The sequence below is a fragment of the Cryptomeria japonica genome, chromosome 8 (genome assembly GCF_030272615.1).
Source record: "Cryptomeria japonica chromosome 8, Sugi_1.0, whole genome shotgun sequence".
Taxonomy (NCBI): Eukaryota; Viridiplantae; Streptophyta; class Pinopsida; order Cupressales; family Cupressaceae; genus Cryptomeria; species Cryptomeria japonica.
In genome coordinates this window covers 742,062,865-742,089,515 of record NC_081412.1, presented here as the reverse complement: position 1 = coordinate 742,089,515, position 26,651 = coordinate 742,062,865, and the positions used below count along the sequence as shown (strand labels likewise).

The following is a 26,651-nucleotide window of genomic DNA, read 5'->3' as shown; positions in this document are numbered from 1 at the left end:
TTTGGGTGCCTTGTTTGCCGAGATTTTAGTTCTCACTACTACCCTCCTAGCAGCAATCTAGGGTTGTCTTTCTTTTTTTAATCTCTTTAGGGTGTCTGCTAGGGTTTCATCATCAGATGACATTGAGCAGCATGAATAATCATGCTTGAGATTAATTACTCTTCGTAGCTGAGAGTAGACTGGATCACAAGCTCGTTTTCGTTTCGTAGTACAAATCCACATCCTGGTACAATACCAAAATGTTTCTTTTCGGTTATCTACCCTAAATTGTAGTGGTGAGCCCTAGGTTCAGTGTCGAACCTGGTAGCTCTAGTACCATATGTAACATACACTATCTATGCAAATTAAAAATTACAACTTTGAAACAGAATAGGAAAAAGAAAACTTGCAAGTTTTTATTTATTTATTTACAACATTGAACTGATTCAAAAATTTGAAATGAAACAACTTGATCTATTCTACAAGATAAACTCTTACACAAATGAAAATTCTAACATTTCAATTAAAAAGAGTAGAGAGGTTCTGAGATTACATTTTTCCTAATGCACATTCTGGTCTTTTACATAACTTTACCAATGATTTGGAGGAGGGAAAGTATCATCGGGGCCCTTTTCCGCCCACCCATGGACTTAGTAGTCCCTCGTGCCATTTCCAATTGGAAATGCCCGACCCTTCACAAGGAGGTAACAAGAAGTTGAACTCATGCCATCTAAGACTGGTGTATAATCCTACACATTTCCCTAGTCGGTCATACACTATAGGCTACCCCTAACTAGTAGGACCTCTGACTGGGTTGTATAATTGGATTAATGAACTGGCTGACGCTCAAAGATAGAGGCATCACCTTGGCCAAGGTTTTTACAAAGTTGCAATCACACTAATGCATGAAGTCAAAGTTCATCACCCTTCTCAGCTTAACTAAACCCTTTAAGGATTCCAAGACATCAAGTCAGTCCTTATACTAACTGCACACTAACTCTAAAAGGCTCACTGTCTATCAATATATTTTTAACTTGAGAACCTCATGCTGGTCAACGAGGTTCTCGGGGTGACATTAACAATAGCAATGTAATTCTCTAATTAATGTTTTTTTTCGCTTAGAGAAACATAGAGGTCATTCTTGAACCCTTGAGTTGCAATTGCCCTCCCAAGAGAACAAGAACAAATTACAAGGAACGTGGAGACACATGAATGATATAGGAATGTAAAGTTATTGTCACCTAATTACAACTCCCTCAACTTATTTGGGTACTTATATTCTAGTTTCTTCCTAGGTCGCAATCATTGACAATGCCCTAGCCAAGCATGAGGATATGTACCACCTCCTTAAGGCCAATTTTATGTTGACATAAAATTATATGAAACCATAAGTGTATCAACATCAAACAAAGTGTACCCTTGCAATTGGTGATTGGGTATTTGTATATATATCCCTATAAACATATGTCATTGTAGGATAAATAAGGTCATTATTTGGGTCCAAAATTTTATCCAATACTTGATGTTGAGGTGACCATATAAAGTTGTCGGTCCTATCCTATTCTAAGATTCACCTAATTTTTCATGTGTCTTGCCTCAAGATAATGATCAGGACTATTGTTCAAATCCTAATGAAGCTACCAACATTAGATGAGGAGGTAACTATATTTTATAACCTAAGGTAATACTTGACAAACACACCAAGCACCTTTGCAACTCATTCTATTAATTTGTTTTTCAATCCAATAGAAACATTTAAACTTAAAGATGCCACATGTGAACCAGCGAAAATTTTCTCCAAGTTTCTTCATTTCAAACTTTTAAGGACAAATATTTTTGAAGGGGAAGGCCATATTATTAACCCCATTCTACTATGTTGCAACAAGTATTAGTTAGGTGCATGTGTTTTTTTGTCGTTGTAGGTAATATTAAATGAAATTGTGGATGCATATGCTTTGTAAGTCATCTCAGTCATTAGTTAGACTAAAGTAATTATGTGACATGGATGGGATGGTAATAGTAGTCTTTAACAAAACTCTATATATTGTAGTGACTTTCCAAGTGGAATGTAGATTTGATATTTGTGATTGGAGAGTAAGCTCTATTGGAAGGTTGCCCCCTTGAAATGATGCTTCAGAGATAAGAAAAGTATTTTGTTCGTCTATTTTATCAATTTCTATGAGTAGTGTCTTATTCTTCTTATAGATTCATAACATTTACATTCTACATAATTTGGTGTTTGCATATAATTCATATGCACTCTACTCAAACATCATTTGATTCAATGGTCCAATAGTCAATAACAATTTTATGATTCATCCACATTACAAAAAGTAAATATTTGTTCTATTTCATTGATCAAAATAGTTCTTTGATTGTTGAATTGAATGATATTTAAGAATGTCTACTTTTATAACTTGTCTTTGTTCATCTAAATCTAGGCTCGTGTTTGGATTCTCATTTAATCTTACAATTTATTCCAATTAAAATTAGTCTTTAAAACTTTGATCTAACATATAAATTTGTTTATTTTTTGGGTTATCTTAGAGGCGTCCCAATAATTAGACAATTCATAAATTATACATAAAATATAATGTTAATTTTTTTTAACGATAAATAATATTAAGATTTAAAAATAAATGATATCATTTACCAACTTTCATACAAAAAAAACTTCTTAAATATTGCATATTAATATATAAACAACTCCCAATTAAGCCAAAATACTACCTGTGTCATCGTGAATTAGCAACGTTAATCGCTCTTGGCATGTAAACAACGGAGCTAAATGGGTCTCAGATTTTTTTTTCTGATATTGACAATGAATTTGACAAAAATGAACTACATAGCCTCGTTGCATACTGTAGTCACACAAATTTGTCCAGCTTAATTAAATAAATATTCGCTATTTATTTGATTAAAAATCCACTAGCCATCAGTTAATTAAATAAATATTTAATTAATTCATCTCCAAACATTCTTCTATTAATTAAATAAATTATTCAATTTATTTTAATTAATTCATTAAATCAAATTCCAATCAATTAAATAAATAAAATCTATTTATTTAATTAAATCCCCTTTTCCTCTTTTAAATAAATTAAATAAAACATTTATTTAAATCATTATCCCCACCCCACTTGCATTTTCCTACAAATGCAACTTGCACACAATTATTGAAATAAATGAATTTTTATTTTAATAAAATCCTATTTTCCCTCCCCCACCAAATCCACTTGCAAAATCTAATCCCCTTCTAGATTCTTCTAAACCCTTCCTAATTAGCCTAATCCATCCCCTAATTATTGTCACATTCCTAAGCAAAATGGAGTCACTTCTCAAAGACTCCAAAGTCTTTGAAAAACATTTAATGCTTTGTGTGTTCAACAAATTAACCCCCAAAGTCTTCCAAGACTACTAATGGCTCTTACATGACCATTTATGGCTCTTACATAACCATTTATGGTTATTTCAAACTTGTCCCCCCAAACATTTATTGTTTTGACCATATTCATCCATTTCACATTTGCACAAGAGTTTATCCATTGGTTAAAAGCTTTATTCTTTGAATAAAGAGTTTATTCATTCAACCAACCTTGACTTTAACTCCCAAGGTCATATCAAGCATTTAATGCTTATTTCCTCTCCTCTCAACCTATCTCACATTGACACTTGTCATCCTGGGATTGGGTTGAAAGCCCTCACATGGATTTGAAATCATTCAATCCTGACCCTTGTTGAGATTGCTCAATCTCAACCATCCATTGCTCCTTTTTTCCTATAAATAGAGCCCATTTCTTCATAAACCAGATCTTGAAAACTTGTATGCATTTGAGCTATAGGCATTTTAAGAGAGCATTTTAGCATAATTAACTCATATATTGTCATTTTGGATAAAATCAATCATTTTAGTATCAATAGCTTAATATTTGCTTCTTTATTTACATTTAGAGCAACATTTCAATCTCAATCCTCCATAAGCATCCATAGTGCAAAAAGCTGCTGAGAGCTACACTATTTTGAAACTTGGAGAGGAGAGGAACAAGGGAGAAGGAGCTAAGAGCATGCTAAGAGGCATTTGGAGATGCCTCATTATCTTTGTTTCATTAGTTAGAGATATTAGCATGATTTTAGTGTCTCTCTTGATATGCCTGTTTAGATTAGTTTTTTATTGACTAACTCTAACAGTTTCTTGTCTTGTGTGTGGTTTATCTTAGACTAACCTTGTCCATTTAGCAGGGCATCACATACAATATTAAAGTTTTGCCTATAACTAACTTTTGCAGTTCAGTCTGTGCAGGTGATAGACACTGTGGAGAATGCTTGGAGATCGCAAACATAAAGGAGATTAAGAAGGTTTATTTACCGTTAAATCTGGTGAGGCTTTGGTTTTTACCCCATCCTAGTGCTCCTCAATAATCTCTGAAGAGTTATCAAGAAATTGAGGCCTCCCATAATAGAGGATGTTCAAATAGGAGCGCAACATAATTGTTCATGTCTTGTGAATAGATTCGAGGTGCTTTTCTATTACATGGCATATTTTGATCTGCTGGATGTTAACAAAAATGATGTGTTGTGCAGGGCTCAAACAAAAGGGCTTCAACTTTCAAGCTACGTATCTATCAAGATGAGGATGGAGCCCAATGGACATGCCATAATCGTGAGGTGGAAAGGAACATTATTATTTTCACTCTCGCCATCAAATGGTATCAAATAAATGTTCATGGCTGCTACTGAAACAAATCTATGCATATTTTTCCTATGGCTAAAGGTTTTTTTTTGTTAAATTTGAGGATGCTAATGAAAGAAGAAAAATCCATTTTTTTCAATGAGAAATATAATATGCTGCTATTGGCCACACCTTGGTACTCTGATTTTAACCCCCTTTCAGAGACATTCAACAAAATTCAGATCTGGGTTAGGCTTCCTTACCTTCCTCTATACTTGTGGTTTGATTCTCTATTTGAGGATATTGGTGATGCTATCAGGAGCTTCATTATGGTGGATAATGAATCCTATGGGCTTTATCATATTACGTTTGCCCGCATTCTGGTTGAGCTAGATGTTTCTAAGGGTCTGCGTGCAAAAATTGTTATTAACTCCTCTTTTGGCAATTGAGTCCAAACCTTGGATTATGAGGGTATTCCATTTCGGTGTTGTAGATGTTACAAAATTGGTCATGCGGCAGGGAATTGTGGGATTGAGAAGAAAAATTCTTTGGCTTCTTGGTGGTTGGGGGGCTCTCACTAGCATTATACGGTTAGGAAATCTCTTATTGATGTTGGGGCTTCTACTTTGGCTAGATCAGACTCTTTAGTGACTTTGAAAGATTCTTCAGTTGCCACTAATGTTGTTGTGATATCGAATGTTGTTGTCCCCTCTACTGAAAATGGGTTGTTGCTTCTTACCCCGCAGGTTTCTTCATGCGTTGATACAACTTTTGCCCCTCCTGTTAGTGGCGATCTTATGTCTGCGATGGTGGTACCTCTTACCTCGCTGACTACTTCAAAGGGTGTTGGCGCAAATTTTGTTGGTTGTGACTCTATGCCCACGACGGTTGCTACTCCCTCTTTTGGCACCCTTTTTTCCACTCCGGAAAGATCGGCACTAGACCCTTTAGATTGGTCTGTTGCGGCAACTAAAGTTGAAGATGGTTGGTTTATTGTTAAGGGAAAGCATTCAAAGATGTCCAAGCCCTCTTTTGATATGACTCTTCATTCCCACAAGGCCAAATGAGGGCCTTTGTAGTTCATTGATTTGGTTGGTTTTACTGGCCTTGTTGTCTTTTGGGGCAGTACCTGTCTTTGTTTTTGGTTGATCTATCTAGCCGAGCTTTCAAGCTTTATCTTTCTTTTAATTTGATGTAAAGGGTTTCGGGGCCCCTTCAAAACCTATTTTCATTTAATCAAAAATAAATCTGTGCATATTGCAAATATCTAATCGACTCAAGATATTAAAACCACTTTTGTATGATCTAAAGACAAAGTCGAAATCATTTATTTATTTACTAACTTGGTAATGAGAAATTTGCTTAATTAAAGATGCCCCTATAGGAGTAGGATGTTGAAGGTCATGAGTACTTTTATTTGGTATTAATATTACACATTGTGGCATGTAACTTATTTGGATTTTGGTTAGATTAGTAGATAACCATTTTAACCATTTGTACGAAGCAGAAGCAATCATACTATCATTTCAGTGATAATATTTAATATTTTGAGTTTGGATTGCAGGTTTTTTACTTTTAATAAAAAAAAAATTTTTTAGTGACTGCTCTTGTTACATTTTTCCATTTTTAAATTACGTGGAACACAAAATAATCAAATAATACTTACTGCATTTTTTTAATTATTTATTTAAAATAAGTGTTTTTGTTATTTAACATATATGTTTTGTTATTTTTCATTTATTTTTCTTATTATATATAAATTCTACAAATATCTAAAAGATTTTGTTATTTTTTTTTAATTTCATTTGAGTTTCATTTAATTGTATAAGATAATAAATGTCTTATGGTTATAAAAATTAAAAGTAACATGTTATTAACAATAATATTAAATATATTTATCTAGCTATTCATACAAACCAATTCATGTTAGTTCTTATTCTAATTGTGTTCTTCCAAATACATTTACCAATGTAAATATAATAAATTTATTGGTAAAAAGCATTGTCATGTAGTGAAATATTTTATTTCTATCTTGAGGTTTAATTAATTTCAAGACTCATCTATACATTTGATTGATGTATGGTTTTCAAAATGTCTTCCATCAATTGTTGGATCTTATGTCTATTTTAAATCAATCAATTTTTCTATTCTTATAGAAAAAACTCAACTACTTTATATGAAGGGGGACATTCTAAGAAAGTTGGCAATGATATCTAGATAATCAACTTGAAAATTATTTATTCATATCTAGGTACAATATTTGTAGAGTTTATCCCATATGAAAGAAAAATAAATGCAAAACTAAAACATGTCAATTTGTGCATTACTAGTAAAGATCATTTTTCATGGTTTTACTAAAAGAAATGTGTGGCTTAAATAATAATTAAAAAGTTAGGAAGATAGAAGGGTTTCTTTATATTCAAGTTGATATAGATATTCAACTCAATTTTATGACATAAATAGTATGTAATCAGATTTACATTATGATAAATCATAATGATATTCTATGATTTTATTTGATAACAAAAAATTAAAAGAAAATTTTAATTGTATCCCAACTATACATAGAGCTAATTGTAACACATTATAATGGAAACTTAGAATTGTTAGTATTGATATATGCAAGAAAATTTGTAGTATTATTTATATAACAATATTAATTGATCCATTGCCATAATCTACCAAACAACTACTATAGATTAAAACATGCAAAGAGAAATTGGTTTCAAGTTCATTTAAGAGATTTTATTCAAGTGTAGGCACTTATAATTTGTCTATCAATATTTTTTTAATGTTGAAAATTGATATTTCAAAAGTAGCAACATTAGTCTTACATGTGGAAGTAGTAATAGTAGGCATGTGTGGAAGGTTAATATTATTGTTAAATTTATTGCCATTTCTTTTGTTATTATTGTTAGGGTCTAGTAATGGAAGAAAATTGTAAATTATTTGATCTATAGCTATATAGCAATTATTTGTACAAATAATTTTCATTTTGAAAAATAGTAGATTTGGTAATTATAGGTCAAAAATCATTTGATTTGCCTAATATCACATGTGAGTCTTTGCAAATTAGATTTAGTATGGATTACCTCAAGGACAAGCAATATGTGTGGGAATGAATAAAATTGATGAGATGAACTAAATTCTACCAAAAATACACCTTTCAAAATAAGACCAAACTAGTCTTATAACACCTTATTACTCAAATATGACTTATAACTCCTAAACAAAAAAAAAACCTGTATACAAACTACCAAGAACAAGATGTTGTATAACTTAAAACCTTAAAACCCTTTTATACTAAACCCTTTTATCTTATATATTTTGCATTTAAATCACCATATTAAGCTCAATTTAAGTGGGTGTCACATACTAACTGCTAAGCATATGGAAACAATCAATCTTCCAAAAAAAAAACAAGTTGCTTGTTATTAGTTGGATCACAACAAACCATATAAAATATGAATATTAAATTGGTGTGATTAAAAAAGATCCATATGTACTCTCGATCAGATCTAATGATGTCACCCAAACCCTTCTCCAAACACTACTTCAAGTTATAAAAGGCAATTGACTTCCTTCTTCTCAAAAGGCATAATCTCTTTTCATTTTATAAATGGTAGATGTTTAATTCTAATGGAGGATTTATAATGAAGATGTATCAATATAATAGAATTAATTTTTTACTCTACCTTAGATTTAACACACTCATCTTTAGGTTGGGGGCCTAGTTTGACTGGTGAGAGCTTCATTTGGTAGGCATGAGGTCCAATTTACCCCTAGCCCATGTGGTATCAGAGAACATGTCATATACCAATGCTAGTGGTCACATTAAATTTTTTACCAAGCGCGCTGTAATTTATAGGGGGCTACTCAATTCCTATAGTCTAAAAAACACACATTGCCCATACTTTTACCACATACACATCCTTTCCAAACTTTATAGGTAAAATTTGTGTATAAACTGAAATAATTTACTTCATACATCACTAAAAACAAACTTTTTCATACAAATTCAAGCAAAGATAAATAAGATTGGGATTATGAACTCAATTCCTTGTTTCACTATAAAGTACATATTTTTAGGCATTGAATTACTTCACAAGTATTCACACAACATTTATTCTCTATCACCTTAGGAAAATTTCCTCTAATGATAACGATAACAACAACAATCGCAACACCTTCTAGTAATATTCACAACACCTCCATAAAAATACACAACATATACAACCAATATTAATGCCCCCTACAAAGTTCCATGCAATCTTTTTATAGGCACACATTTCCTCATCATTACTCAAGCATAAAGATATTAAAGTCCTCTAATACCACTTGAAAACTCGAAAATCAAATCACTATAACTTGCAAATGAATATAAAATAGTACATTAATTATAATTAAATTCATTGAGATTATACAACTTGATATTCCACATTGCATTGCAATGTCTTTTTAAAGCCTTAGTTTTCTGTGAACCAACCAATCTTTAAAAAAAGGAAAAAAATTCACTAATAAATAACCATTAACTAACATCTATATTAAACTATTTCATAATTTAATATTCTAACAAATGTAGTAAGATCTAATAAATTAGAACTATATTGCTGGTTTTGGTCATAGTAAAACTATTGAATGAAGGAAAACAACATGAAAATGAGCATTGACTAAGGAAATTTTCAACACTAGTATTCCTATAATAGATTATAAAATTAGAAAATTTAGGTGGAAATGATAAATATATATTAGGATCGATACTACAACTTGCTAAATTAAATATTTCTACAGGAATTTTAGTTGTAATGTTGATGTTAAGATCTATATGAACAAATAAAAGTAACTACAACTCAACAAAATAACCTCTAAGAAAGTAAACACTCCTTTGTGCTAAATCTACTAAAATTGTACATGTATAAATAGAAACTGCATCATTCATCATATTGGTGGGCTAAGCCAAATTCTAAGCTGGATCCAAAGTAGATAAGGGTAGAATAGGTTGCTTACAAATTTTGTATGAATTTGAATCGAAGTAGTCAAAATTTGTCATTGCACCAATGCTTATCATGGTTCATCAATCCTATGATAATTATAAGTGTCCAATTTTATTTTATCAAATGTTCCAAGACATTGATGTATCTAGGAATATTGTAATCCCTAATTTCTATTACATATTGACCCCATGAAAATCACATAAAATGTATATATCTCCTCATCTTTGTATAATTATTAAATTTATTAAGAATAATATCTACATATTGATTTCCTCATTCACTTTCACCTAAGTCTTAAGATTTTAGTTATTTAATAATTTTTTGTCCATTTACTTCCTATCATCTCTAGTCAAAGACCATAATTTGAGTAGGATATATTTTACCAAGATAATCTACAATAAGTAGTGAACTAAAATAAATTATATGTGGATTGCTATAGAACAAAGAGAATATTTTACGTTAGAGACATGGACATTTGAGTGGTAGCAACCCTACAAATAATCCTCATTTAAGACAAGTGGAAAGAAAAATCAAACATGATTTTGTAATGTGGAAAAATATTTCCTAGAGTTTCCGCCCAAGAAATGGAAGCCGCTAGATTTTTCACTTAGGGACATTACATTCAAAAGAGGATGAATAATTCACTAGATCTAGTCATGAATCAGATCAACACTAAATGCTAAGTGAATTTGGATTGAATGTGTGTTCCTCTTTTGTAAGTTGAAGTGCTAAAATTAGGTAAATGCTGAAAATGGAGGTAAAAAGCATGAAAACAGTGAGCTACGGATGTGGGATTTTCGCACGCTCCTGGATCTAAGTAATGTAAGTTGAATTAGCTCCTTGAAGTTTCCCAAAAAGTGCCAGGACCGTGGCGCATCACATCGGTCCTCTGAACTTTTTGCACACCAAAGGGGGATGATTTATCCCTGTGAATAAAGCTTAATCTGAAGAGTATAGCTCCATACTTGTTTCCTTCTCTCATAAAGAAGAGAAAAGGGGTTGGGAATAAGGGTTTGCCTAAGTCAAACCCCAATTTGGAATCAACCTTGAATGAAACATTGAAAATACTTGAAATAAATGATGGAAAGGTATACCTTAGATCTACAATGATTGATAATGATGCTTTGATTCTGTTGTATGAAATGGCATGAACATGACAAAACCCTAACACACACATGCTTGTAAATGAATGATGTAAATTTGTTCCACAATGGTTGAATTAAAATGGTTGATGCAGACATGATGAATGCTTGAGAAAAATTCTCATAATCTGCACTTTCACTTCACAAGAGGCTCCTTCAATTGCTTGTTGATGGAAGTTGGATTGTCGAATCGAATCCTTCAAATGAGGAAGGGAAAAGTTGTATGTATGAAACCCTAACATTGTTTTTGATCATAGGCCAACCTAGAAATGATATATTTTCACACCAAGTCAGGTTTGAACATTACAATATCGCCAAATCATGATCCCAAAATTTGGGGAGAAAAAGTAGGGACTAATGTGATTCACATCAGTCCGAACAACTTTTTTCCAAATTTTTAGGGATGCAAGGTATTGTGATTATAAGGTAATTAACATGTGGGTGTGATGATTAAAGATGTCTAGATATGCGAAATCGGGCCTTGAAGATCAAAATAGGACATAATCAGGGATTTTGATGAATTAATTAATTGAAGGAATAAAAAGGGGCACACTTATGGTAGGACCAATTTTATGATGTGTGGAATGATAAAATAAGACTTCAGATTTAATTAAATGCTTAAAAGGGTCCTAAAATAATGCTCCCAACTATCCACTTATGCCTCTTGTACCCAAATGAGAGAGGAAGGCCTCCTTATGCACTTGCCCGTCATCAATCATGTTAATTTTTTGACATAGGCCGACACGGGGATAGGTTTCTTGCCCAAAATTTGGATTGGGAAAAGGGTTCAAAATGGGCCCCAATTAGGAAGGACCATGGCGTGGGACCAAGGCGCCACACCCTAGTCCTACACCATAATTGGGCCAAGATTGAGGGGTCTAGCAAGATAAAATGATATAATATGGTCATTATTGCATGGTGGGGGCATACATAGGTTTTTTTCAAGTGTGGAGATGAAAGCACTAAGGTGAGAGCCCTAAACATGGTCCAAATTGTAAGGGGGTGCAATTTAGAATGCTACAGATTTATACAGATCTATATGAAAAATGTAGATTAATATAATGTGGTGTTTAGGGGTTGAGCATTAGTTCCTCATGCCAATAATTCTCTCAAGGTTGTTGCATGTCTTGTCTATATCCTTGCACGCCTCTCTAGTATAGTTATGTGCACATGTGAGAACAATGTATGTGATTGATATAAAGGAAAATGTTGCCTAATAGGTAGGAGCATCTTCTTAGGCATACATCTCTAGTATTCATGTTTTTAAATGTCATTTTTGACCTCCATGTGGATGGTGTTAAGATGTCTAATTTTTTTGGTAGATGAGTACTTCCAAGGGGACCAATTCCATATAATCAAAGTTTTAAACACCTAGAGGGCTAACATAATATTATATCCTACAAAAAAAGTGCATAAATCACTTAAAGGGTTACATTATAATTTAGATGTGATCCATGAATATCGATTTTGGAATGTGACTGCAAGATTATTTTGAGGCTCCCAATATCTTTTTCAAAATTTGGATGTTCTTTTTCTTTTGTACCACTTTTACCTACATAAGTTTAATGTAGATAGATCCATATTTTTATATTCACATCCCTTCCCAATAAGATGTTTGTCATTGTCTACTTAAGGAGGGGCATTTGATTATGGGCACAAGCCTTGAGTGATTCATAAATTTTCTTCATTTTCTAAATTTGATTTCTTGAATGGAGGTAGAGTCTCAATAGGAAGCTTGGTATTATTATTTTTAGTGCAATATATAGGTGAAGGAGATTGGGGCACCCCAAATAACCATCCATTATGTAATGTTGTGGGAGGGAATCTATCCACCTTGTTGCATAATCACAAGCTTTGAGCCTAGAGGCAAAATTTAAAAGCATGGATTGGGTCATATGACAAGAGGTCCTAAATCAAAAATAGGACATGATTTTCCCTCTGGAGTGCATAGGTTGAACTTGTTGTGAGTAGAACATCCCACACCCATTACATTATCTAAAGAAACATAAGTAATGAAGCTTTTAGGAGGGTTTCTTCAACAATGATATGGACAAAAGGATTTTCAAAGGCCTCGAGCATAAAAAGATTTAGTAACAAGGAAATTTTCTACATCACGGTGATTGAACACATGATACAAATTGATGTCTCAAAGATGAAAACTAGTACATATTTTAAAACCCTAACTAAAAAAATATTTTTAGAAATGTTCATATGCTTTATTTGAGGATAAAATCCTACAAATAAACTAATGATCAAAGGATGCAAATTGTTATAGATGATGTGTGGTAAAGGAAAAAACCACTTTGGTTAGAGGGCTATATCTATAGAGATTCTTTAAGAATATATTATAGTAACACCTATTAGGAGGATGAGCTTGATTAATATGTAAAGGGCCACAAATAGTAAATGGACCATAATCCATAAAAAGCCACTATAACAATGCTTATAATAGTTTCAATATTTATGTGAATGTAAGAAAGGTTGTGCATATACTTTGTGCTTACAACTTAATTCAAAATAGGCATTGATGAATGCAAATCAGTATTTATGATCTAGGTTGATAAGGTATTATCAATGTTTTGAAATGTGTAGTTTATTTACCTTGTTATCTTGAATTCTAGTTTTATGGTTTTGGATATCATGGGAATGAAATAGAAAATTTTGGGTTTATAAGGCTTATAATATATTGAGAACCCTAAATTATTTCTCCTAAATATTTTTTTTTAAAAAGATCCTTTAATTTATAGATGTTGTAAATTTAATGTGAGGTCATTACAAATATTTATTTATAGCTTGAAACATAAACCCAAGTTTAATTACTAGTAATTCTCATTTGGGATATTGCATGTTTAAAATCAATAAAATAATTGAATTAATAAGCTTATTGATAATAAAAATTGAATAACCAATGACATCTAATATAGAGTTTGGCTAAAATTTCTTAACAAAATCATGTTAAAGTCCAACATCACACAACTACATTATTTTGCTTCTCACTGTTAATGATCTAAATGATGAAAAATATTATAAAACATGAATCTTACATTTTCAAAAAGTGAAAGGCTAAAATTATTAATTGAGTTGAAAAATACTTTCAAACTAATTAAGTGTAATTTTTAGGCTCAATCAAACAAGTTTCTTTCATAAGATTGAATGTGTTTCAATGAGAAGTATATTAATATAGGTCAAGGAAAGAAATAGAAGAAATTACAAAAAAATCATAAAACAAAAAAAAAACAAGTCAATGATGATTTTATTATTAAGTTTTTATCTTATAAATTAAATTGAGATAAAAAAATTGTTTTTTGAAATTTTGAATGAGAGATATGAATTTGAAATATTAACATCTTGTACTACCTATTTATTAACATATTATAATAGACTCATAAATAATGATTTTCTTTCTATAAGAATTAGAAATTAGAAATTTATGATGTGATCAAATTTGTCAACAATTTGAAATAAAAATTGTTTACAAAAAGTTTGAAGTTAATTTATGTTAAATAATTAATTAAACAATATTAGTTACTTTTAAAAAATTAAGTTACCAAATATTTATATATAATATATTTTCCAATTTAATTCATCATAATTAAAAACTATGTTTATAATAATATATGTTTTTTATTTTATTCAATTATAAAAATTACATATAATTTAGAAAATATAATTGTTTACAACTCTAATTTCAATGAAATATTTTAATTATAAAAAACCAACATTCACCAGTTAATATCGATTAAGATTGTTATTGCTAACTTTATAATCAACTACAATTACATATTTATTCATTTTAATATAACGCATGATAGCAAAGTGTTAAAAAAGAATTATAACATATAAACGAAACATTAAACGTAGATTTGGAGATGCATTTTCAGCGATAATGGTACTACTCATTTTTTATCAAACATTTTATGGATTGAGGTGCATTTAAAGGGTTCCGTTTTGAAGTATGCAGAGATTTGTTTCAGTAGCAGCCATGAACATTTGTTTGATACCATTTGATGGCGAGAGTGAAAATAATAATGTTCCTTTCCACCTCACGATTATGGCATGTCCATTGGGCTCCATCCTCGTCTGGATAGATACGTAGCTTGAAAGCTGAAGCCCTTTTGTTTGAGCCCTGCACAACACATCATTTTTGGTAACATCCAGCAGATCAAAATATGCCATGTAATAGAAGACGGAACTGGAAACGGAAGGTTAACTGGACCCACACCAGCCACCTAAGCGGGTCAACGCTTAGAGTGTGCTGGTTAAGCCAGGCCCACACTGAAGCAAAAATGGATTTTTTTATACTCATGACATGTGGGAGTGTCTGAGACAAACATGGCCACTCCCACTGACTTCAGTTATATTAAAAATAGACAATCTTGCAGTATTTGAACGCATCCCATATTCGATCAATTACTTTTACTTTGCTTGGAAGGAGAGTTGCAGCAAGGTAATTTTCTCAACAAGCAGCTCTATTTTGTACTAATATCTAGTTGAACACGACTTTCTGCAGTCTGTCCACTATGGAATTGTCTGCTTGTGTTCTTACTCTTGAAATGAAAATCCATCATGATTTTCTTAAAACCCACAATATTATGTTTGATCAATTTGATTTGTAGGCATGCTATAATTGTAATACTATGTTTATACTGCATCGCGTCTAATTTGACAGAAATTGAGGGTTATAATTGGATTCCCTGTTGGGGTTTAGATTTTACTTTTCCTGTAATTACGCCTAAGGAATTACTAATTAAATCGGGAATCATATCGCTCAGTATCTATATATCAATAAATTGAAAGTTTTATTGGGCTCTTTTGTTCAGTGCCATGATGGAAAATTACTATGGCCTGGAGAAAAATATGTCAAGAAAATCAATGAAGGTTGTCAATAATTTAGTGATTTAAAATATCATTTATTCCAGTTATTTGTTGGTTTTGAGAACGGGGATCTAGTCTAGTGATAATTTGATTGTTTGAGCACAAGCGCTTCGTCTACTAATAATTTGATGGTTTCAGGCACGGGATTAAACTTTGGTGTAACGATCTGATTTTTAACTGGTGAGGCGCAGGGCTTAATTGGTGACCTACATATATTATGACTCCAGGTTCGAAGCTCAGCTGCAAGAAATTCTCTAGCATGGAAAATGTACCTGTCATGAATATTGGGGCATCTTGATAACCCAGGAATTAACCATGTTGCAGGGGGAATCATTTAAGCCCTGCAAAATGGTAAAATATCAATTGTCTCGCGTCAATATACCCGGAAAATTAGTTCTCCCGATCCAACTGCCCTTCACAATTGGCTGTGCCTCTAGTAACAGAAACCCATACATGCATCTGAAATGGTTGCTGATCATTTTCTTGCACATTGGTAGTTATATCTTAAATAGCGGGATGCATGTTTTGTTAAACCTGGTCCATTTGTTATCAACACCAGTAAAATTACTAACTTCCTCCCACCTTTGCTGTGCTTGGGAAAGAGTATCACCTACTTTAGTTTCACTGGACTATGTGCTATATCCTGAATTGGGTTTCTATGGGATTAAGAACAAAAGCTTGCTTCGGTAGTAACCGTGTCGATATATAAATATTTGGCTCTAAGTGAGCTAAGATGTTTCGAACCGAATCACACTTGATTTTTTCTCTCAGTTGATTTGAACAGCATATCATGGTCTTGTATGAATTGTGTATACATGTGGATGTGTTAGTGATTGCTAATGCTGTTTTGTTTGGCGCAAAGGACTAATGTGTGCAAGCAAATCTTATCTACTTTTGTTCTTTCCAAAATTGACCAAATGCGGAAGGGTTGATAGTGGTTGCAAAAGATTGGCTTTACAGGCGCGTTTTTGTACTTACAGAGTGAGTTTATACCTATAGGTTACACTGAGAATTAGTCCTGACAGCTATTTGGCTGGGTTTAGATTAATTAGACTTGGATTCTGCAATTCACTCCTTGTTTGGGAATGGCAAATGTTTATTAAAAACAATGCAAAATATTTCTGCGTGCCACTTCCTGGTAAGTATAAGAGGATATATCCGATTTACCCATTGCTTCAGAGTTCGTCAGGGAATTATATTAAATAAAAATTATATTTCATCATCAAAGCCTATAATGCATGATTCAAATCATTCTAATGAAATTAAAGACGATCTGATTATATATCTGCTCATTTTGGCTCATATTCCTGTACCCACATTTCGTAGTACAGAATTGTCGATTTGTATGCTCGTTGTTTGAGCCCTTGTGTGACAGTCCGCTATTCCATTTCAATATGTTTAGCATACTATTTCAGTCAGTATTCTGCTATATTTGTAATAAGCGATTTATATATTGTTTCATTTAGTTTTTCAGAAATAAGGTCTATGCTTGCATAAGCATGTGGGCCTTAGTTTGAACTTTCAGTTTTAACCATTATATTTAAAATGTTAAAAATTCACTTTGAGAAAACAAGCCATGGTTTTTCCTGAGAGATACAGACTAAATACAGAGAAAGAAAGAAATTAATTATATTAATGTCTGAATGACCAGAAAATAAATCAAAGGAATTGGAATGTACAGCTGGTACAATAGCAAAGGAGTAAGGGAAAGACGCCCTAAGTGAAGAAAAAATGAAAAAAACAGAAAATAAAATATAAACATAGGGATTCAACTGAAAAAAGTAACCTAGAAAAAAGTAGGAGAAGACCCTGCAAAACCATAGAAACAGAGAAGACCACCCAGGGGTGGAACCAAATCCTCAGGTGCAAGTGTTCAGGGACATGTTGTAGGAGCCAACAATATTATCATTGATCGCTGTAGGATTATCAATGTAGAGTCTGAGAATGCTTATCAGGAAAAGTTCAGGACTAAGGGGGTTGGGCTGGACAATCCTAGGAGGTAATTGTGCATATGATCACTTCTAACATTGAAAGCTCAAGAACTGTTGGTAGTAGGAAGAAATCTGGAAAAGTAGTGAGAGGGTCCTGGACGTAGAGATGAGATAGAGCCACAACCATTAGAGTGAGTGTTGGGGTGCTGAGGAGCCTTCCAAGTGGTTAATTGCAAAGATGAGCAATGCCTTACTAATCTATTCCCACCTGTACATGATACACAAATTGAGGTGATTGAAATCTTCAAGGCAAAATCTGCAATATAAAATCTGCAATATAACATCTCTATAAGTGCCCCATGAAAGACAAACTAGTTTTCATGAAGTGAAAGGTTGCAATTAGTATGTAATGGCATGTGCCACATAGCAAGCAGCCCACGGGCATCCCTAGCAGAGGTGGCAGATTTGGTGGTGCTGTGGGGGAACGTTTTCCCCAAGTCCCCAAGTCTTGGTGACGTGTCCATGTGGAATAGTGCATTTTCTTACCTCTAGCATATTTTTAGGGAAATGGCCAGCATGCCCTCAAACCCTGTTACTTGTTAAACTCTTTTGTCGAAGAATTCTGCTAAACGAATTATTGGAATTCATGCATATAATAATATTGCAATGATCTGAAATTTTTACCGTTCATTTCTTTCCAATATGCTCATGCGAAACAGTACATTCCTTGAATCAATATTTGTGCCAAGAAGACCAATGAGCTGTCAGTAATTTACTGATCTAGAGTAGCATTTATTTTAATAATTTGTTGGTTTGGGCATAGGAGTTATGTCTAGTTATAATTTGTACTTTGAGATACAGGGGCTTGAGTTTGATTGCTTTGTAACTTGCCGAAGGCAAATTGCTGCAGAAGGGGAATAAATAAAAAACATTACCTTGGATTGTCAGAGATTACTGTGCACAATATTCACGCTTGAACTCCTCTACAGGAATATCTTCTCCCTGACAAAGAGTTAAGCAGGGAAGGAAGTGGAATAGGGTTTTAGTAAAATAAGATCAACCTTCCATAAAATTGAATTTCGATGGAGTTTCTAATTCTAATTATGGTATTTTGCTGGCTTGTGGCATCCTTTGAAATGAAGGATGTTTCTCAGGCCTCTTTCTCTTCACATTCCTCTGGGCACCAAAAGCTTAGCTAAAGCTAGCGGCTTAGTCAAGGGCAAACTTAAAGACCCGGACTCGCAACCTGATTTTGGACTCGGACTCAGACTTGGCACCTAGACTTAGTAAAAACACGGCAAATTGAAAAACCCAAGAAATTCAGAGACTTCAATAAATAAACCTTAAATGCACAAGTCCGCTGAGACTCTGCTAGCCTTGGTCAAACTTGGCAAGTCAGAGTCTCAAGGCTTGTAGACTCTACAAGACTGCCTCGCCTCTGGAATCGGCAAGACTTGGCAATTCTGGCAGATTCTTGTAACACTGGTCAAGGGTCTTAGTACGGCCATTCATGATGGGTGAGATGCTTAATTATGGAAGCAGATCCGTTATTAATTATTAGAGGTATGCTTAAGTTATGTGCCCATGATTGGCATTTAAATAACATCATAACAAAGGTAAGGAATTTATCTTCAGCCTTTCAAAAGGGCCCCTTCAATCATTGTTTCAGAGATGCATAAGAGTAGGTGGATATACTGGCAAACTCAGGATACTTCAAAAGGAGTTAATAATTGAGAGAAAGATCCATTAATAAGAAGGTTTAGGTGATCAAAGACAGAGATCTCACCATTGATGTTGCAAAGGCTACTTTTATGCATTCTAACATAAGGACTAACATGATGTCAATCATTATCACAACTTTCTCATTGGTTACATCTCACATATGCTATTATCTTGGCTCGTTTATATTTCAGCATAGAATCTGTTCTTTTCGATGTGGAGTTTGGATTCTGGTTTTACATCTGTTAATCATGTTGAGTACAAGGATGTGGGTGTGAAAATTTGTGAGTCAAAGGGCATTGTTGCAGCAAACGAGCTTAAGGGAATTAGAGTACAGTTGTAGGGGCTTTTATTTATCAGACATTCATATACTGAAGTATGTCGCTAACATCCCAGATATGGCCATTCTTAAAATGGTGCTGGTGATTGTTGGACCTGAAAATATGGAGTATTGCCACAGAATCCAATCTCTCTAATGGCAATATTTAATGATAAAGTATTTTAACGAGTGATTTGGATACCAAGAGATATCTTGTGGATAATACTCTAAATTGCTAGAACTTAGATATGTTATATGTGAAAGCAAATGCAAAATAAGAATTTAAAAATAGAATATGATAAAAAACGAACACATTAAACATACAGGGCCATAATAGAAATTGTATTAATCCAGACACTTTGTACATGACATCCTAACGAAGAGATGAATTTGGCTGTCTATCTTCCTATTCGTTGTCTCTCTTTCTAACTATGTACAGTTAATCATCTATGACAGAAGGAAAAGAACTGTTATGAAGATTAAAAAATTGCTCTTCCATGAGTGACTCTTCAACTTCTATCAGTTAGTGTCTAAGACATGTCAAAATGCCCCAATAAGGGGCAGGATCCAAGGTACTGTTGGCACTTGGTAGCTCTGTTCATGGAGAGCTAATCTGTGCAGTTTGGACCGAAGGTGACTGGGACCAAGACGAGTCCAATGATGTGTATGATATGCACATGACATTTGATGCACTTTTGAGATGACACACTCTAATGAAGTTTTCCACTTCCTCTTGTGCCACTAGAAGTGTTGCTGTATCATGTTATGCCCCCTTTTGCACCTAGTCAGTTTTGCCTTCCATTAGCCTATTGCCGGGTTTACATAGGCTATTTGGAGTTGGTTAGGGAACTTAGTGTATTGTGGATAGCTCAGTTTTCAGTTTCAGTGGGTTTCGATAGCAGTGTTATTTTTAGTAAGTGCTATTTTGGACACTTGGCATCTACTTCAGTTCCTATTCCGCTTCAATGTGAAGTGTTCTCTTTATTGATGCCATGGCAAAATTCTCTAAGGTGATGGGATTTATATTTTTCAATGAAGTGTTTTAAAAGGAACTTTAATATTTGACTTATGTGAGTCTCCAAATGGGATGCCTGGGCCAAGGGAGACATAAGTTGTTTTTGAAAGGTTATATGGGGGCCTTTTTTCAAGGGAATATTATATTTGAATAATTTGAAATGCCCTAATTTTTCCGTCCAAGTTCTATATATTGGAGTTTTTACTCTCATTTTGGCATTCTGAGTTTGTACACATTGAGATGTTGTTGAATTGAACTTTGAAGTACTCCTTGGGATTGTTGAGGACAAAAACATTTTGTGATTTGTCTTGTTTCGGTGGTGAAAGACCCACCCTAGCTGGGTTATTATTTCTTTCAAATAATACACAGATTTGCCTGAAATTTTGGTGATATGGGTTTGCAAAAAATGAAGATTTATGGAGTCTTTTGAGTTGCCTATAGGGTTCACAATGTGATTAGTTGATTGTTGGAGTGCTGTTCGAATTTTGTGAGTTTTGGTCGAATACCAAAGTCTGGCCGTACACTTCTAACCAAAAGGTTTCTCACATTTTGGTTAGTACCTTCAAAAATATTGACTTAATGCTTCTGGGTATCAATTCTTTGCTCTTTCTATAACTGGGCGACGAAGATTGATAGGTCACTTGCATGGTTTTGAAAGTTTTTGAATTTTTTAAAGGGGGAATCGCCCATGCAGCAGGCCATACACTTCCTCTAGAGGCATATGAGGCTCATTGAGTCAATAAACTGCTTTTTGGAGGCTTCAAAAACATCTAACTAAGGCACCTAGAAGTCAAGAAGGGAGATAGGGTGTTGATTTGCAGTTTGGGAGGTAGAAAGGATTTTAAATAATTTATTTCCAAAATTGCCATTGAAGTTCCAGCACCCATTTTGGCAAGGCGGAAATTTCTGAGTGTTAATTCAGACCCTAGGGAGTTTGGGAAAATTCTTGCAACTCATACTTCAGTTTAGTGCTTTGAAGGGATGATTGGTTTGTGGAAAGGACATATTTGAACCAGCAGTTCTGAGTCATGTGTGATGCATAAAGGAGTGTTATTGCAGATTATTGTTGACTGAAATCTTCAATCGTTGGCATTGTTGATGTTTGTAGCTATGGTCAGATTCCTTCCATGGCTGACATAGCTAATATGATTGTCTAATTGGCCCATTGGCCTTAGACAATTATAGGTCCGATTTATATACTTTTATGTGAAGCATAATTAAAGATTTAACATATGCGATTAGCATCTTGCGATTACCATTTTGCATTAATTGTACTCAGTTTTATGAAAGGTTATATTGTTGAGGGCTGACCCTTTTTGAAAGGGTGCCACTATCACATATATATAAGGTGTGATCTCCTCCATTGATGATCCATTCAATCACCGAATAAGCAGAGAAAATCCATACTACAGCAGAGCGAATTTATCTTTCAGCATAGCGAATCCTTTCTACAGCAGATTGGATCATTGCATCAGCAGATTGCACAGTTTGGATACCCTAGAGCAGTTTGGACTTCATATACAGCCGTGTATGTTGAATTGATCTGTTCTTATAGCTTCAAGGAGTGAAGCAATACTGTAAAGTCATATCCAGATTTGATAAATATAATCAGAGATTTTTTGTTGCTGTGTTTTTCAGCTTCAAGTGGAAGGTTTTCCCAGGGTATCTTGGTGTGATTCTTTGTTCACTGTGTTAAATTGTCTAATAGCTATTAATCTGATCTAAAAACAACAGGCATTGCTTCAGGTCTGTCTTGTTTGAAATTCATTTAAATTTCAGTATTATATAATGTAAACATCAAAGAATTAATGATATCATGCTTCTTACTGCTTATGAGTTTATCCATTTCATATGCCTTGTTATTTGCAAGTGGTCATGAAAACAAATGAATGATATCTGAAACAAATTCAATTAGCAAAGCTTTCTCTTACTTCATTGCATGTTATAACACAAATTGCAAGCATCTTCAAAACACTTCAAAAAAATCAGGGGTATCCATTACATATCATCTGTTGAAGCACCGAGTAGGGACTGGCCAGGCAGAATATTGATGTTGGCAGCACCACAAACCTGAGAACTTGGTAAAGTGGTACGGCAGACCATAGAAGATAGTTGGGCATAACCCTAGAACATGAGATTCGAGTAATAGGTTTACAGCTTCAAGTTGGATCGATAGGGATGTTTTTTTAGGATTGGATTGTGGAAAAAACGTGCAGAGTAAAAGGAGGAGAAATCTTAGAAGAGGAGCTTGAGGAACATATGGTGTCAGTGGTCTTTCTTGGAGAAGATGACATTTCAATGCTAGCAACTCATGTTGTCACACTAGAGGAGTTTTTAATCCTAATAGCTGAATCTTCTGCTCCGAAATAACCCAATGGTGGTTTGGCCCTTCATGTGAGTGGTGGACAGCTAGTCCTAATCAGCACAAGACTGAAGCCACTTGTGGCATAGGTGCAAAGCAGCAGATGTGACTAGGTAGCAGTGGAGGATTCATGTGATTGATCGTTTTGGTGGGGACTGCCGTGGTTGCAAAGAACTCCAGCAAAGTGCCAGAGGAATGTGATATTAGGGGACCCTCAAGTGCTAAACCCATTGGTTAGATGTGCAATAGGCAAGGAAATGCTGGCATGCATTGAGGATGGGCCAATTCTGGTGCAACATCAGTGCAAGGCTGCAGCAGAAAAGGCCATCATTTCTGTAGGACTCCGATAAATAGTGTGCGCATGGTCAACATGACAAAATAATCACATTTTCTTCCCCTTTTCCAGTAAGGGATTTTTTGGTTTTAGTTCTCCCATGGGGTCCATTGGTATTGTTGAATAGGCAACTGATGAAAATATTTCACTTTAATATTATAATAAATGTGTGATTTCTCTAATTTCTTCAGGGGAAACACAACATCATGTCTCCAAATTTTGTATCTGTTTTCTCTATAGAGGGTATGGGACATGTCAACTGCCTTTTACCTAGCAGAAAAAGAGAAGTGGAAATTCCTCAAATGTTAGTGACTCTTTGAGTATGTGTGATCATTGACTGCAAATAAATTCGCTCCATCACAAGTTCACAAAAAATTTCCAGGTTTACACTGGGACATGTCTCTGGCCGTAAAACTGGCCGTCCCCATCCCCCTGTCATTTCAGGGACAGCAGGACGTCAGGGGACGTCCCTCTGCTGTCTCCCCTGTCTGGAAATCTGCCCCTCAGACCCATTAGAGTCTCCACTCCCAAACCCCTGTTATGGATCTCATGATTTATTTTATTGTTGTTTTATAGTTTATACTACTGTTATACTACTTTGTTGTAGTTTGTTCTGCTGTTTTAGTACTGCTATAATGATTTATTAATATTTTGATATTGCTGTTATCAGTTATTGACATATCTATCTATCTATCTACATACATACATACATACATACATACATATATATACACATATACATATACATATACATACACACATGTATATAGACTTCAGGACATTCTAGCTTGTCTCCTCTCTTAGAAAGACGAACTCCACAAAATGGCCCTCAAACTGCTGTCCCCGAAACACATCCCCTACTGTCCCCCTGTCCCCACCTCCAAAACACCATAGAACATAGAAAAAAGCCTATATTTTGCAGAAAGAAATTATGTGAACTGACATTGGTCCAACTGAAATTGTTAACTTTTGCCCTTGTTGGATTAACATATTCGGTATTTTAAATGTGTTCTTTTAACTGCTGTTACCTAGCAGAAAAAGAAGTGAAAGTTCTTCAAATGATAGTTACTCTCCTGAGTATGTGGTCATTTATTGCAAATCAGAGTGCTCCATGTCAAGTTCATTAAAAAATCTCTATATTATGCAAATTTTATGATGTGAACTGACATGCAATAGTTTACAAAACAGCCATGAATTGGATCAGTCAAATTAAAATTGTAAACTTTTCTCCTTGTTGGATTAATGTTTGTTTAATGAGTTATTTTAAATGCAAGCCTTCCTAAGGTTCTTGGATATACCTAAGAACTTAAGGTACAGTGCATCTAGATACCTTTAACACATTAGTTGTTGAGTAATTAATCTTTTTATTCAACTCTGAATTTGTTTCATAATCCTAGTTGATATTTGATTATTTATCTCTAGCCACCCTTATGATTGTTGAACAAGAAATATGTTTATCACTCAGTTTGATCCTAATTGAACTCACTGTAATTTATGTAGATGGTTGGGTCTTCTGCTAAATCTGCATTGGAGGAAATATCAAATAATGGGGAGTTTATACGCACTCCATCAACTTTTCGTAATTTCATTTCAAGGGATAAATCATCTGAATACTATGCAGAGTCTGGTAGATACCACCTCTACATATCATATGCATGTCCTTGGGCATCCAGATGTTATGCCATCTTGAAACTGAAGGGGCTGGATGATGCTATTAGTGTCTCGGTAATTCCTTGTTCTGATGACATTATGTGATGCTTTTCAATTAAACTATTACTTCTTTGATTGATTACTCGACGATTTTGTCAAATAGTCAGTAAAACCGAAATTTGAAAGGACAAAAGAGGGTGAGGATCACTTTGGCTGGACATTTCCAAATTCTGAAGATGAAGATCCTGGAGCAAAACCAGATATTTTGAATGGAGCCAAAACCATACGGGAATTATATGAACTTGCTAGCATCAATTACTCTGGAAAATATACTGTTCCGGTTTGAATCCTCAACATAGTTTTCTTCTTATCAAAATCCCTTATCTTTGGTGTGTGCTGGTATGTTGTTTTCTATTATCTTTGCACAGTTCTCTCACAAATTAGTTTCTCGTATGTGCAGGTTTTATGGGATAAAAAGCGTAAGACAATAGTCAACAATGAGAGCTCTGAAATCATCCGTATGCTGAACACTGAATTTAATGATATTGCAATATATCCAAATCTTGACCTATATCCACCTCATCTGCAAACCCAGATTGATGAAGTTAATAACTGGATATATAATCCAATAAATAATGGAGTTTACAGATGTGGATTTGCTACAAATCAAAAACCTTATGAGCAGGTTTAATCAAAATTCTCTTTTGAAATTTGTCTTGCGGGCATCCGCTGTTGTAAATTAGATTTAACTTTGTCTATATGGTATATACAGGCTTTTAATGAATTATTTGATGCTCTTGACAAATGTGAGGAGATCTTGAGCAATCAACGATACATCTGTGGTAATGTTTTCACAGAGGCTGATGTACGTTTGTTTGTAACACTTATTCGGTTTGATGAGGTATCTTTCTTGTTCCTTTCGAGTTTATAGACCATCTATTTCATAATTTTCATTCCATTGCTCTATAATGTACAATATTATTGAATAAGTTAGAAAATGGCAAATATTCTGCAACTTGGTGTTTCTCTGATTTGTGTCTTTAAGCTTCTGTTTAGTTGTATGAAAAATTGCCACGAATGCCACTTATATGTTTGTGTTGTTACAGGTGTATGTAGTTCATTTCAAATGCAATAAGAAAATGATACGTGAATATCCCAATCTTTTCAATTACACAAAAGATATCTACCAGATTCCAGGAATTTCAAGTACTGTCAATATGGATCACATCAAGCGTCACTACTATGGAAGCCACCCTTCTATTAATCCACATGGAGTTGTTCCTCTTGGATCTGGCATTGACTATTCTACTCCTCATGATCGTGCAAAGTTCACTGATTAAAATTCTATTTGTAATTTTATTCTGGAATTTCGGTTAACATTGCTAAACTACTATATACTATGGTGTGACTATTAAAGGTTAAATAATTAGTTTTGAATCACTATTGGTTTTTGTAGATATTTTTTCTGTGTAACCAAGCTTAACCTAAAACATGTATTTTTAATTTTGTTTGATATGTTGTGTAAAATTCCCAAATTTAAGCTTTAAGGTCGTGCTTACAGAACATCACGATAATTTACATCATGTCCTTTGTATTGTTAAATAGGTATTTAGAATTTTTCAACAGAAGGTTGGAGTATTTCTTCCAAATCCTCTTTAGGGC

General features: G+C 33.8%; 1 protein-coding gene across 5 annotated transcripts; it reads left to right on the top strand.

Annotated features, from left to right (window-relative positions):
• Nucleotides 1-14,795: 14,795 nt before the first annotated feature.
• Nucleotides 14,796-26,429, top strand: LOC131061430 (uncharacterized). 5 transcript variants are annotated; one of them, XM_057995098.2, is made up of 8 exons: nt 15,093-15,231; nt 15,798-15,886; nt 16,522-16,640; nt 24,840-25,064; nt 25,153-25,329; nt 25,450-25,674; nt 25,762-25,890; nt 26,096-26,429. In XM_057995098.2, the coding sequence occupies exons 2-8, from the start codon at nt 15,877-15,879 to the stop codon at nt 26,327-26,329; spliced, it is 1,119 nt and encodes a 372-aa protein (XP_057851081.2). In that variant the 5' UTR covers nt 15,093-15,231; nt 15,798-15,876; the 3' UTR covers nt 26,330-26,429. The 5 variants fall into 5 exon arrangements, with proteins under 5 accessions (XP_057851080.2, XP_057851081.2, XP_059065708.1 ...); XM_059209725.1 differs by having other exon boundaries at nt 15,798-16,010; XM_057995100.2 differs by having other exon boundaries at nt 15,115-15,231; nt 15,851-15,886.
• Nucleotides 26,430-26,651: the final 222 nt, after the last annotated feature.